The sequence below is a fragment of the Puntigrus tetrazona genome, chromosome 16, assembly GCF_018831695.1.
Source record: "Puntigrus tetrazona isolate hp1 chromosome 16, ASM1883169v1, whole genome shotgun sequence".
Lineage (NCBI taxonomy): Eukaryota > Metazoa > Chordata > Actinopteri > Cypriniformes > Cyprinidae > Puntigrus > Puntigrus tetrazona.
Window position 1 is genome coordinate 23,695,950 of NC_056714.1, and position 15,677 is coordinate 23,711,626.

Below are 15,677 nucleotides of genomic sequence, written 5' to 3' on the forward strand. Positions count from 1 at the left end.
TGCTGCTTGATATTTTTTTGTGTTTTCTTTTCCAGATTGAATAGGAAGTTCAAATGAAAAGTGAATGAATGAGTTTACCACAATCTTTTAAATGGTAGTGTATCATGATTTCCACAATGAAGAAATGAATAAATTAATTAAAAACATATAGTAAATAACAATAAAATTGAAATAAATACATGAAAAATAGTAAGCAGGAAATAAAAATAATAAGCAGCAAAAACTGTTTGCTGCTAAAAACAATATGTCATACAATACATCAGCTTTGGTGAGCAAAAAAAGACTTCTTTCAAAAAAACTGTAAAAACGTTTTTCCCCTCCATTACTTTTCTCCATTACTAAATCTGATGAAATTTCCCCCTTTAATTTTAACCTAAAATGTTGAAGTTAAAAAGTGCATGTCCATGTATTTATTAAGAACTACAGTATGAACTATATATAAATATGGTAACACTTTAGATTAGGGAACACTTATTAACTATTAACTATGTCTTGTCCCTCAATTTCCCTCAAAAGTGTTTCTAAATCACAAAAGTTGAAAAGTTTCCTCTTTCACTTTTCTCTTCCTCTCTCGCTCCATTTGAAATTTGGCATCTATGCTGGCATGGCTAAGCCTGGTTCAGAAGGAAGTGCCAGGTGTCCACTGGCGCAAAGCCTTGGTAGATGAAGCAGTGGTTTTCTATTTCTGCAGGGCCACACCCTTGGCTCTGTTAAGAATGACATAGGCTTTATGCTCACTAAATTTACCTCTGAACTCACAGAGCTATTCATATCCTTCAGCTACTTCAGCAGTCACCTCTGTCCTTCTGCTGCAACATTACAAGCTGAGACCGGTGAAAATAAACAAGTTGGAGGATTAGAATTGTAAGAGAGGATATGGCTGCTAAGAATAGTTAAGTCCCTCTTTGATTATGTCAGAGAAAGCGAGATGGCAAGCGTGTGTCAGCAGTCACGGTCTGGTTGGCTGTGGTGCCACAGGTCTGCCTACCTCATTGTCTGTCCCTACGTCCAGCATAACAGGAAGGCACTGCTGAGGCGGCATTCCAGCACAGGCGGTGTAGAGGGCCAGTTTACCCACAGGGATGCCCATGCCATAGCAGCCCAGATCCCCCAGGCCCAGAATCCTCTCCCCATCTGTCACCACTACGGCCTAGCAAAAAATACGACCAAAAGTACAAAGGTTATTAAGACAGTCAGCAAATTCACAAACAAACTGCATAAATAAGCAATTTTTACACAAGTAATTTTAAAAAAGAACATACTAAGCAATATCTAGGCTATTCATTATTTTAAAGGACACAGTACATACTCAAACTCATAACATTAGAGGTCAAAAGTTTAGCCTTTTTTTTTTTGAAAGAAAAAGTCTTCTATGCTCACTAAACCAATAAAGCAGTAATATTGTAAAATATTATTCCAACTCAAAATAAAGCCTTTCAAGCTTAATATAGCTTTCAAGCTTATTATATTAATTTTTTTGTTTGTTTTGGCAAAGCTGAATTGCCATGAATCCATATCCATGTCATATGATCCTTCAAAAAACATTCTAACATGCTGATTTGGCAATTATTATGAATTTTGCTTTTTTCTTTCAGGATTTTTTGAAGAATAGAAAGCAACATTCGTGTGAAATAGAAAATCCTTTCTACCATTATAAACATCTTTACTGTCAATTTAATGCATTTTTATTGATTAAATAAAAAATATTACTCACCCAACCTTTCGAAAGGTTCTACAAAAATATTAAGCAGCAAAAACATCATGCAAATTTTTCTTTACCATCAAAGGAATTAATAAATTTTTTTAAACATATTAAAATGTAAAACTGTTATTTTAATTTTCATTCACAATAATTCACTGTTGTGTGGTGAGCACAAGAGACTTCAGAGCAAAATATTTAAAAAAATCGAATGGTAATATGTATGTAGTATTTTGGACACATGTACAAAAGAAACTATAGTAACTACAAAGCTATAACTGGCTGAATTTATGCACTTAATTATCAAATCCCTTCCTCTTTTTTGTCTTAGATTAAAAATATACATTTATATCTGACTAGCTAGGTTGGTTTGTAAGTCTACCCTCCAGCAAAAACAGATTTTCTGTTTTTAGTATCACATTTTCACATATTCGCAATAAACGAACAAATTCAAAATAACAGCATGAGCTGTGCAATTCAATCCTATTACCGGACGCAATTGATCCCAAAACAACAACAACATGTTTTTTTCCATTAACATTGTGATGCTGATGCAGAAGGTGTTTAACATTTTTACTGCTTCATTTCATTTCATGCCACCCCGTACATCATTACCTTAATAACTTTTAAATGCCTAACAAGCAGATTAATATGACTTTTTGGCATTGTTTTCACAGTGTGACTGAATCAATGTCTTAGGGATTGGTAAAACCCTGGAGAGTGTTATTTTGTATGACAGTCAGAGTTCTGGTACATTGTGTAACAGTACAGGGTGGTGTAGTTGGGAGTGGGCAAAACTCACACGAATGTCCTTCTCTGGCCAGCTCTGAAGTAGTGTGGAGATGTGGGAGCGGTCGTGAATTGTAATAAATAGGCCCCTAGAAGAGAGAAAAACAGAGTAAGTGATAAAACATGGTCAACTGAATTGATCACAAGCGCTTCTATTCATGATATACTGTATGGGATCAAATGATCAAAATGAGGAGGTAAAAAGTCATGTTAAGGCTGGATTTGGATCATTTAAAGCTTTAAGTTCTACCTTAAGGTAAATGTATTATTAAAAAGTTCCTTGCTATCAGAGCAGCAGTTCAAACAGTAAACCCTTTGGAATCACACACACGGTATACATTTTTTTTTAAATGACATATGGCTAAGCAATGTAAAAAAATTTAGAGGACATCCCTGTTAACCTATACTTCTGACTAAAGCTTAGAGAACTATTAATTAGAAACAACTAATTCTTAAGCTGGGCAAATACACCAATTGTAAACAACCATTAACAGAAGCCAGAGACACTGAAGATGAACACAAACAAGACAAAATACTGTAGCAGGCAAAGCAAGATCACTGTTCCAGGCGAAAATTACTGGTAGGGGGAAATCTTAAATACTGAACTGAGAGTTTATGTAGGCTACCTTTGAGGGAAACTGAAAAAGTCTTCAGAAAAAGTTGGTATTTTCTTTTTTTATATAGTATTTCAAAGCTCAGCGCTGCTTTGTTTACAAGAAATAAGTTATCTTGGCTGTTCCATACACACCCCCTGCTGGCAGAGAATGCATTTCATCCACAGATATGTTTTATGTGGCATAAATTTACAAAGCTACGGCCTGTTTATCTATATTTTTATATCACAGTTTTTTCTGCCACGTGACTCACATTGTTACTCCCATTTTAGCAACAGAAATAAAGCTGAAACAAAATCTAAATATATATAACATATAAATGCGAAGTGAAAATCAAACTTAACCATAAATTAAACTAAGTAACGTTACCTGACAGTATGCAATAATCAAGAACATCAAGTATTTATTATTTTGAGCAGACAATTCTTCATAATCACTATCATCAGTCTTGCAGTGAACAAGAATGAATCAATTCTAATCAACCTCCCAAAGAATGTTCTATCATTCCCACGTGTGCTAATAATAAGAAGGCTTTTTTTTATAACCTCCCATAACCTCCTGACCATAAACAAATCAACAGCTTCATCCCTGGGCTGGAGAAAGGTTTCTCAAAAAAGCTTGTGAGGAGTGTAGGATCACTGTATTTGTGACTTGCTACACTACAAATCTCACACTAACAATCCAAAACCAAAGAATTAACAAACCAGTTTCAAACAAAAGTCTATATTGGTTGATCATTGCTACACTGGTCTACCAATCACACCAGCAGTCTTTATTAAATCTAAAAAAACATGAATCAAGTTTAAGTAGAGGTTATATATGACTGATTCACGCAGATCAACAAACATTGATTTTCTGATCCATACAAGGTGTAGTTTACCCAAAAATTTAGATTCTGTAATTAATTTCTCACAAGGACTATTTTACCAATGTCCTTTATGAAGCCGGGAACATTGCATTTGCAGTGCTGTCTATGGAGGGTCAGAGGGCATCTTAGATTTAATCAAAAATATTTTCATTTGCAGATGAACAAAGGTGTTATGGGTCTGGAACAACATGAGGGTGAGTAATGACAGAATTTGAATTTTTGGGTGAACTAATCCATTAATGCAGTTTTTGCTCAGATGTGGCTCACATTTAAACAGTTTTGTGTGTGGTCTATGAATGGTGTTTGATCTTGGTGTGTGGCGTGTCTTAGTTGCTAATGCTTGTAGGGAAAAGAGGTGTGAACCATTGTAAATTACCGGATGAATAAATGCGCAAATAACTATGTTGCTTAGTTTTGTTTTACATAGATTTTAGTGTCAGAAGTCGCATTAGCTAACAACAAATGCACTTTATTTCACATGTTCTTGGACTTGGAAAGATTCTCTCTGTCGGTCAAACTCTTACTCTTGACCACTCTTTTTCTGTACAGTTTTTATTTTCTGGTCTCATGAGATCCACTGAGCATAGCTGGATGAGCAGGACTCCTGGGACATCTTTCATCTTGAACTCAAAGGTATCTTGAGGACATACACCTACTGTAGATCTTTCTTCCTTCCACCCACGGATTCATGGAAAACTTCCAATATCTCAGTCAGAGTTCACAGAATCCATAAAAAACAAATCATTCTTACATCTGGAAGAATCTTGAAATTAGACTTCACCAGGTGGACTAGATAAGAGTCCAAGAATCCTGGTTAAAAGACACAAATGGAGGCCATCTTTTGACAGGAAGAACTCAGGCAATGACAGGAAATCTGAAGATCGGTATAAAGCATATGACTCCAGGAATAAAGTTTAGACATCCTTTTAGGCATTAACAAGATGTTGCTAAATTCCAGCACAGCGGAAAGGCCCATAAGAGCTCTTCCTCGGTAGCTGACCCACGGATAAATGAAAAGCACACGCCTGGGAGCAGGGATCATGATTGAAACACAAACATAATTCACTCTGCATGCTCCTCTGACACAGAATTCTTTAGAAGCCATTTATCTCCAAACAACATGATGAAATATATGCTAAAGCTTTAGTAAACAAACGTAAAAGTATAATAGACTAAATGGATAATGCAGATTTTATCATTATTATGTGCTGCAGTATTGTGAAAACTGTGATAAAATGTATCTATTGAAGGCCTCACAACTGGAGACCAGATCTAAAAGTTAAAGGACATTTACATTTTTTTAATATATCTATATTAATAGTTCTGTGCGTGTGGTTCATAAGCATTAAAATGTCATCTAAAGGAGTGCCTGCAAGTAATTTAATTCATATCTTCACCTTTTTTTTCCAGTGTATGATTCCAATTCTATCGGGAAATAAGCATAGTTGTCATCGAAATTTAGCTTAGTTATGTCTTACGTTCTTGTAAATTAGTTTAACATCATTGCAAATAATGTTATGATGCCTTGGAAACCTGCTTCCTTCTCAAAAACACTTAAAATGAAAGTCTCCCAGGTTTTGACTGCTCTATGATGTTCTCTTCCACAGTGAATCATCTCATGCATGATGAGGGGAAAACCACAACAGATCTTTTAACAGTTCTGGACCATACACAGACAGCCTGGAAAACGTCCCCCGCATTATGTCTGACATCAGCTTGGTACCCACTGATAGATGGCTCAAACTCGTGTTTCTGAAGCACTGAGCATTTCTGTTGAGTGCATGAATGCATTGTCCACCTGACAACCACATTCACTGTGGGCTGAACCTGTATCTGCAATGAAAAGCAGTAAGCATAGCATAATAATATAATATTATTATATAATATTTTATTATATTCTTTTTTATTATAAAATTTTCACCTACAGCCTTGTTAAAGGGGTCATATGATGAGATTCTAACCTGTAAATAGTTATGTTTTCATGGTAGATGCTTTGAGCATTGTAGAGCAGTGCTTGTTGTTTGTAATTTCTCTGTCATTTCAGAGAATTTCACTTGTTACAGACTAAATATTATTGGCAATACTAGACTGGCATATGAAAAACTTAAATTGTTTAACTAATTAAAAAAGTATGTCCTTTCTGAGCAGATTCACAATGAAGACTGCCTCGTTTAACATTAATATTCAGCACATTTGGTTCTCTGAGTGCCACCTCTATTCTGCAACAATTAACTTGTTCTTCTAAAAGTCACTTGAACGGAATACAGCAGGGAGAAAGACAAATGCTCTGATATAAGACTTAAAAATTATTCATCAGCAGTGGGGGAGAATGAAAGGTCATGAGACATTAAAGCAAAGATGTCCTTTGTAGAAGCCACAAAAGAAGCTAAATGCAATAAGCTCTGAAAGGTAGTCTTCACTGTATCACAATTTGCCCAAAAATGTTTTTTTTTTGTATTTTCTGAAGAAAAGGCTGATTTGATTTTTAATGACAGTGTAAATAACACACTATTAATTGAATAAAATTTTAAATGCTATGACTTCGAACATGAAGCTATACCATTGCATCAGTGTGTACATAAAATTCCAGGCATATACTGTGACATTTCTGCAGCATGGGATTTGTCAAATCAAATTAATTTATTCACACATTAATTTTAATTTTTACATTATTATTCCCATGTATTCCCATCATCCTCATCAATTATGTACCCCAAACAGTCTGTCTGAGATGTTTTCTTTTTAAATTAGCATTTTTATCAGGCTATTTAGGTTGGGTTAAAAATGTCCAGTATTATTTTCTGATAAAAAGAAAAAGCTAGTTTAAATGAAAAATCTCAGACAATAGATACATACAAATATCACATTTACATGAAAAGAGTAAAAGAAAAGGATAAATTCAGTGTAGATCCTCTGTTTTAAATAAATAAAAATGATGATAAAGGACAGCAATAGGAATGGAACATGAGTTTGAATTATGTGGCTGGATGTGACCAATTTCTGGCCCCAAATAACACTGGCAATACAATACTTTCAGCATGCGGTTACTGGTTTCTTGACACAGACTCCTTCCTAATCCTGATCTATGAGATAATTACAGGACAAAGAGTTCATCTGAGTGGAAAGAAGCGTATGGAAGAGAGGAGAGAAGAGGAGAGGAGTGACAAAGAACATGCAGGTATTGCGAAAGTATGAAAAATCCCTCACACATGGTCTCAGCTGATTATTATGCACAGCACTGGGCACCTGGTCTTTGAAAAGAGGGGCAGATTTAAGTTTCAGCTTTATGAACCGCCTGTGATATTTACAGAGTTGGCAAATGGAAATTTGCCCAGAGCACGGAGTGACAAATTAAAGTTCTGTAAACACTGACTTGCTTCAAACGTCATTGTGGGGACGCAATCCACTAACAATAAAACAGAGAGCCTAAAATCTGTGAGAGCGTTGTGTGGGAGTGTGCAAGGGCGTGCATGTGCTCTGAGAGATGGAAAAGTGCTTGGCTGGAACGACATGGGGGGACGCGGATGAAAAACGAAGAATCAGCTGGACAAACACACCATCCGTTCTTTCCAACTCCCTCTCCTCGCTCTACGTGGGCCACTAGCAGCAACAATAGACTCCTCTCCACCCAGATGCCGACGGCAGCCAAACTTTCCTCTTTTCCAGTAAAAGAAGAGTATTGCATGAGACGTTTGTCCCTCTGAACCCACCACCCTTTTCTTTAAAGCCTGTGCAAAGCGCAAAGCCATTTCAGCTCCTGAAATCAGAGAATCATAATCCCAGACCATCACCGTCAGAGCTCGAGTGTTAGTCTGAGGTTTGCATCGCTCTGATTATGAGCATTCCAGACAAGGCTTTTAGATGAAAAATGACTGCTAGAGAGGAATAAGTACAATGATTGTAAAAAAAAAAAACAATCATTGTATTCTTCAATAAAACGGGGTGCAAATCAGCTGCATTTGGGTTAGTGGGGGCTGCCCGTCTATATTTGTGAGAGTCACAGACAGTTCCTCGACCCGGCATCCAGACAGCCAGAAGAGTCAAATTACCAAAGCTTACATAACAGTGAAACACACACACACACACACAGATGGAATAAGCCATCTGCAGTCAGAATAAAATGGACAGATAAATTACAGCCATGCTTCATTTTTCCATCAATTACCATGCAGGAATTGTTGCGTTTTGGCATAACGTTGGCTATGAAACAGCTGACATGCTTAATAGGCTACATCAAATAACGTAAATGGCTCATTGTGCCACTGGATGACTTCTACTCTACAACAAAGGCCAAAACTGCACTAACATCCCATATGAAAATAGTATTAGTTGTGTCTGACCACACAGAGACTCTTTTAAGGAAAGTTAATTCAGAGAGCCTTGGAAATTATATAAAAGGCAAAGTTACAGCATTATTAAATATGGCTTGTGTGACTATGATTTATGGATTGTGCAGATTGTTATACTTTATAGATGAATGTGGGCTGCATTTTCTACAAGCATGTAAAATATAACAGTGTCTTATGGGACAACTGTACACAAATCACGGTTAATGTGATTCTCATGTCTCATCGGACCCTATTTCAACAGAAGATTAATGTATGGTTCATGTAAAATAGTACAATAATAAAAAAAAGATCATTTAGTGGAAAACAAAAAATATATCATATTTAAAAATAGCTTAAGATTCTTTAAAAAAATTGTGATAATTAAAAAACATGAATAAATAATAGTGTGTGTGTGTGTGTGTGTGTGTGTGTGTGTGTGTGTGTGTGTGTGTGTGTGTGTGTGTGAACAAGATTCCTGATGCATAGTTCACCCAAAAATGAAAATTCTGTCATATACAGTATACTCACCTTAATGCTGTTTCAAAGCTGTAAGACCTTCATTCATCTTTGAAACACAAATGAAGATATTTTTGATGAAATCTGAGAGGTTTCTGACCTTCCATAGACCACAATGCAACTACCACATTAAAGGCCCAGAAAGGTAGTAAGGACATAGTTAAAATAACCTTAATTTTATGAAGCCACTTCATAAAAGAGAATACTTTTAGTGTGCAAAGAAAACTAAAATAACATTTATTTTACAATATTTTCTCTTCTGTATCAGTGTTAGATGCATGTTCATGAGAGTATCACAATGCATATGTGTGGTGAGACAGCTTTCAGTTACGTCCATCTGTCTTAGTTAATTCTCTGCATATTCTATTTTATGTGCAGCATGCAATCAAATTTGAGCAAAAAATATGGTTCAGTTGCTGATGTCACATGGACATTTAAACAATGTCCTTTCTGTCCTGTGTCAATTTTAACATTTGGGCCACATTTAAGTTATTTTTCTTAACATTAATAATTAATAAATAACGGCATTACAGATATACACACATACGTATCTTGTCATATTAATTCAGATCGTCACACAATAATATTGCATAATTTCGAGCGGCCATGAAAAAATTGGCAATAAGAATTTCCCAAGATTTTCAGCTCAGTTGGCTAAACATTCTTCACCGTCATCACCAATTACATCGCAATGGAGTCACACAGAGCTAGTCAAAGTTTCCATAAACATTTACAAAGGTGTCATTTACTTGACATTTTTATCTGAAAAAAGACAGCAAGTGCATTGACAGTCTTCTTAAATGTTCAGTGTCATTCTCAAAGACGCAATGGTGATCATTCATGGTTTAGGAGGTTTAAAAATTCAACTAGACCTTCCCCACCCCATTTTATATCTCAATCATTCCATCAGTACATTTTCTCTTTTGGCATACAGGTACAAGTGAGAGAGCTTGAGGTAGGTGCAAAGTGGACAAATTGTAAAATCAAACCAAAAATCTGAAAAACGGACTGAATTGTTTATGACATGTTTATTTAGTAAAGTTTTTTTCCAAACAAATACATCAACAATATATTCCAAAGCCTCTTCTGTTGACTGTGGGTGTGCTGCACCCACGATGCCTATTGATTCTCTGCTATAGCGCAATGATTACTGCCAATTTCCCCAAAGCAAAGCATCCAAATCATCTTCAACAGCTGTGTTTATGTGTCTAATGAGAATGAACATTCAAAGAAAAGGCCTATTCAAACAACATACCATGGCCAAGGTGCACTGCATATGAAAAGGATTTCATAATCACAGCAGAGCAGCACAAAAATCTTAAAAACCATTGTAAACATCAAATAACAGCTGAAGAGTTTGCCATATGCAGTTGAATTATCCATCCACTGCTAGCATAGCATGATGGCCAATGACTTTTTTCCAAAATTTTGACGCCATGGAGATGTGAGCAAAAAAGCCTGACACCAAAGTTTTAAAGATGACACAATCCCATAAATCAGAATTATATGTACAAATTAAGAGGTAAATTTTCACAAAAGAGGTTTCTTTTTTTTTTTTTTTACTCTGGTCACACAATTTCATTTTTGCTGAAACGCCTGTCAGGTTTTTTGCATCCTCATTAAATTTGATTACCATCCTGAGATACAATTTATTTAGATATTTTGCATATCCCCTTTTTTGAAGTACTGGAGTGATGTGCAATCTCTCAATCTCTTCCAAGTTATAAAACAAGACTAAATGCACTTACAGGAAACATAAATGCTTTAATAATGTCCCATAAATTTGATAGGTTTTTAAGGCCACAAGTCCTACCTCTATATGTGGTATTCACATTTACAAATAGTTTAGGTTTCTATCCATATTACATGGAAGGATAAATCTGAATTTAAAATGTCCTGTTACACATAATTATTTATGAGTTTGCATCCGGAACCAAACATTAACAGATATGCTAAAAAAAAAAAGCAACATGACAAGTCGAGATAAATGAACTGTAGAACGTCTGAGTATTTGTCCCTAAAGGTTACTTTCCCACACTTTAAAATTGCCCACAGGCTTATTCATTTAACTAAATATCAGTTAAAGTCTGTTCAGGCTGAGATTCTGCTTTCCCACAGGAGTTGTTGAACTTATTGCAGCTGATAAAATAATAAGGCACTAAAATTAAATGTAGAAGCGTCAGCACAGTGACCTATTGGAGAGGGCCTTTTTTAAATATGACACCACACAGAGTTATAAAATACTGCAATAGCGTTTTGCGCTGCAAGAGAGCCTGCAAAAGAGAGTTATTTCCTCCCCTTGAGAAAATCATAGCACGCTGCATAGTGTTTCACAAGCTCTTATTAAACACACTCTGGCATCTTCAATTCATTCCCAAACTATTAAAAGATCTCTTTACGGTCAGGCCAAAGACTTTGTGCTGTGACGTCCCTACTTCACTTCATTTCAGAGAAGCAATACAGGCAGACCGGAGTCTGGAGCTTGACTTAGTACTAAACTTCATATAAGGAGTTTAAAGAGATTAAAGTTTGTCCAAAAATGAATTCATTATTGTATGACGTTCTTCTTCCATTGTACACAAAAAGAGAAATTTGTAATAATATACTGGGGTTTTTCCATGCAGTTACAATGAAATAACCCTAAAAGTAATCTATTCAACAAGTGCACCTGGGACTGAAAGAAATGTATGTAATGTTGTCGTTCACTTAAAATTCTGTTTTCTGGGAACTGGACTAGTCTAGTTTGTAAATGATTCAATCAGTCCACTTCGTGTGACTTGTATGTTGAGTAAATTAATTAGTTTGATTTATGTTTATTTCGGAGTAAAACATTCCTTTAATACCTTCTTGCCATAAATCCTGAACATTTAAGTTATCTTAGCTTTCATATTTACCAATTTCATCCAAATTACTTGTGCTTTCATGAGCTTTTCCATGGAAAAATCAAAATACAATACTCGTACAATGACATTAAATCCAAGCCGCATGCACTCCTATATAATCTTAACAACAGACAACAAGCATTATGTGATTTGTTAAGCATAGATCATGGTATAATGTTTTATCTCAGCAAAACAGGCAAAATGCTTTCCTAACATTATCAAAATATTCTTATCACTGGCATATAATCGTGCACATGGCTAAGACCTTACAACCTCTAACAAATGTTATTACGGATTGCTCGTTATGCAAGATTTATGTAAACACTGCTTAAATTTGTTACGCTGCTTTAAAATGGAGATGTTTTCAATGTCTTTTTAGAATACACCCAACCGATGTGCACATGCTTCTTGCCAAGGTGACTGGAAATTAAAACAACCTCAAAAAAAAAAAAAAAAAAAAATGGCATGAACCCAGACTAACACATCTGGATCAACAGCTAACCTAAAATAAAACATCTGGACTGTGAATTTTTTGGCCTCTGAGACTGAAGACCACAGGTTTAAGAGTATATAAAAATGCAAATAATTATTACAACATTGTTTACGTGTACAACACCTGTTTTTCTCTGTGTGATATACTTTATTGCCCCCTTTATAACAGCTGACACTAAAACCTGGTAAATGTGCATTGTTAACCCTGAGGTCAGAACGGTGTATTTGTACAATACGTGAGAGTCACTGTGTCAGGTGCCTTATGCTCCCTTAAGTGGGAGATTCCTCAAATCCTTTTAGGACTATAAAGGGATGTATAGCTCAAATGCATCTTCAAGACGTCTGGTGTTACGTTGAAAGCTACAGTGCACTCTCAATAAAGCAACTTCACATTTTAAAATGTTGCCTCACAGAGTAATTATTACAATATATCTAAACACTTAAACTGCCATTCAAATGTTGTGGGTCACTATGATATTTTTTAAAAAGGAAATTATTCAGGAAGGATGCATTAGACCTGAACTGATCATGTAACTCTATAATAGCTGCTGAAAACTTATCTTTGTCACCATAGGATTATATAAAGTCTTGTTTAATATTGTAAAGTTGTATTTTTACAATCCTAAACAAGAAAAACTGTTGTTTTAGACATTTAATCATTTGACTATTATTTATATATTTTGAAATGTTTGGGGCCATTGCACAAAACGTTTATTAATTTCATGCTAAATTAATTCATCGTGCCTAAATTTAGTATGCCCTGCAGTCTCAATTTCAATTTCTTGTAAATGAACCACAGGATTAAAAACCCTGTGACACCTGGGACTGCAAACATGCATTTAATAATTCTCTGAATGAAAAAAAAGCAAACTATAAATTTGCAACATTTTAGCTGATCAAAACAGTGCTCTATAAGGAAAAAATATATATTCTTATAACATTGAAGCCTCATTTTGCCCTCTGATCAATATCCCATCATCCCACAGAAATGACTCTAACTCCTACTTGGGATAAAGCAAAAAAGCAGAACATGCCGGCATGTCGCAGTGGTTGGAAAATGAGGTTTCTGAATAACTGGAGGGCATTTACATCCATCACAGAATGGTAAACCATTCAACCTCTTACCACTAGGAAATGGGTTCTTCTTAAATGAGTCCTATGATATTCAGTGATTCAGATACTCTATAGCAGAGAAACTAGCATGCATGCAAATCCACAGGACAGGAAGACGCTGGGGGCCTCTACTTCACAAATGTTTTTTTTTTAATTGCTCTGGCATCTGTACTACCACTTAATAACTTAAAAATGTTCCCTAATTTTCAGTCTTATTTAATATTATTACCACAGTGTTCCATTGCTGGATACTTCCATGTGGAAATAACACCATAAAAACCTTTCATCATGAACAACTATTTCAACCAAAACTGCCAACACTACACCTTATTTCTTTCACCAGCCTCACTCGCTTTAGGGCAAGGTTTCACAGTTTTACAAGGAGGAAAGGAATCTCAACAACCAATTTCAATGGCCAATTTCAATGATTTGTTACAGAGAAACATTGGCCCACAATTGGGTAACATTGAATATTACACATACTTTTAACTAAATTTACTAAGACTAACACTGTGTCTTCAAATCACAATGTGTTGCAGACACCCATAGGTCAAAATACGACACAGAACAAGAAAAAGACAGAAGTACTGTACCTTCTATAATGATTTCCACCACAGTACAGTTAGATCAAGAAATCAAGAAGGCCTCTCCAAGTTGTCTAGTGAATGTAGACAACTTTTAAAAAAAGGGTAACAAGCTAAGCATTATGATGACATTATGAATTTAAAATTAAGAGTATATATATATATATATATATATATATATATATATATATATATATATATATATATATATATATATTCACACTGAACTAATGGGCATTAAACTTTACACAACCTACAGCTGTGTATTTACTCTGGATGTGATTTTTATATTCCACCGAGACTATACTACATGAGCTCCAAATTGCTTCACAATGTCCACAAAATCACCAAGAGAATTAAATCTCAAATGTTATGCCATATTATTTGTAGAATTCTTGTCCAACTTTACTCCCATTTTTTAATGCAAGTATACATCTTTAACCTAAAGGCTTTCTGTAACCCTGTAAAAAATGGTTCAATGCAATTCCTGTGAAAAAAATAACTGCTCACTCAAAACAGGGGGTCAATGAAAGAAAAGGGAGTTTCTAATGTCATAGATGCTCATCAACCTAATCTTAATGTGTGTGGGCCAAATGAAAGAGTGCAAGTTTTAAGTCTCTTTATGGGGGCCACAAAGTTTAAGGAGACATGTCCACCCTATATTCTGCATAAATGACAAGCCCTGTACGAAATCTCTCTCATTACCTGAGGAATAATAACAGGAATGCTCTCTGACCACACACTTAATCCCTGTTTCCTTTCTTAACATGTCAAAAAAACGACTGTAATAAGACTGTGTTTTACACTTATTAGACAACTGCTGTTTTGACCAGCAATTGCAAACCTCTTTTTTTTACTTAGTAAAAATGTTTAAATTTGCATTTAGTTAGCAACTTAGTTGAGAGCTCTGGGTCATGGAAAGGCCATTCGTGACTATTTGTCAACATTCCCAGACAACACCTCTGACATTTCACCAGAAAGCTCACCCTCAGAAATTAGAAATTCTTTAGTCTGCTCACTGAAGATCAATGGTGGGACAAGAGGGTCAGCATCTCTCTAAAGCATTATTGCAGAAGGTCAACTCACACTGAGCCACTATGTTGGGTTCAAAGATTTGTTATGAACCCTGCTGCACAGGAAAGCAGGCATGGACAATTTCAACAAGCGTTTGTGAAGTCTGGTGATTCTGAGTGATAAGAAACTGGCTTATTATGCAGTATGTTGTCTTTTAAAAACAGTACACTACATAACACTACATTAAATTACATATATGTATATATATATATATATATATATATATATATATATATATATATATATATATATATATATATACTCTCCATCCATTTTTCACAGAAATATTAATAAAGGTTGGGATGAGTAAATGATGACAAAATATTCATTTTCTTTTTCACATGTGAAACACACAGGGATAAATATTAAAATAAAATAAAATAACAATAGTGATATTATTATTATAACACAGTATTTTTTATTAGATATAGTCATCAGCAAAAGATATGGAAATCTTTTCTCCTTCATTTTCTTTCTTCTATTTATCTTGCTTTCTTAACGATGGACAATTATATGGTTAGTTGCATTTAGCATAGTTTTTCCCCTGCTGTTCTTCAACCCTATCAGAAGAGACCTGAGGCACATTTTTGGGTTGCAATCAACCAGTTAAGAACCACTGTCCTATATCACAAAATCTGAAGCAATGAGCCTTCTAGTCATTCTTTCCAAATACTTTGCATACAGTGAGATTGTGAAAGGCTCTTGTGTAACGTTGAGG

General features: G+C 35.2%; 1 protein-coding gene across 2 annotated transcripts in view; it reads right to left on the minus strand.

The window, feature by feature from the left end:
• Positions 1-15,677, minus strand: part of me1 (malic enzyme 1, NADP(+)-dependent, cytosolic) — a 59,648-nt gene that overhangs the window by 18,960 nt on the left and 25,011 nt on the right. For both annotated transcript variants that reach the window (XM_043260941.1, XM_043260942.1), the window contains 2 exons: positions 2,502-2,577; positions 989-1,150 (listed from right to left, as the gene is read on the minus strand). In XM_043260941.1, the coding sequence (XP_043116876.1) occupies positions 989-1,150; positions 2,502-2,577 (238 nt within the window). The remainder of the gene's footprint in view (positions 1-988; positions 1,151-2,501; positions 2,578-15,677) is intronic.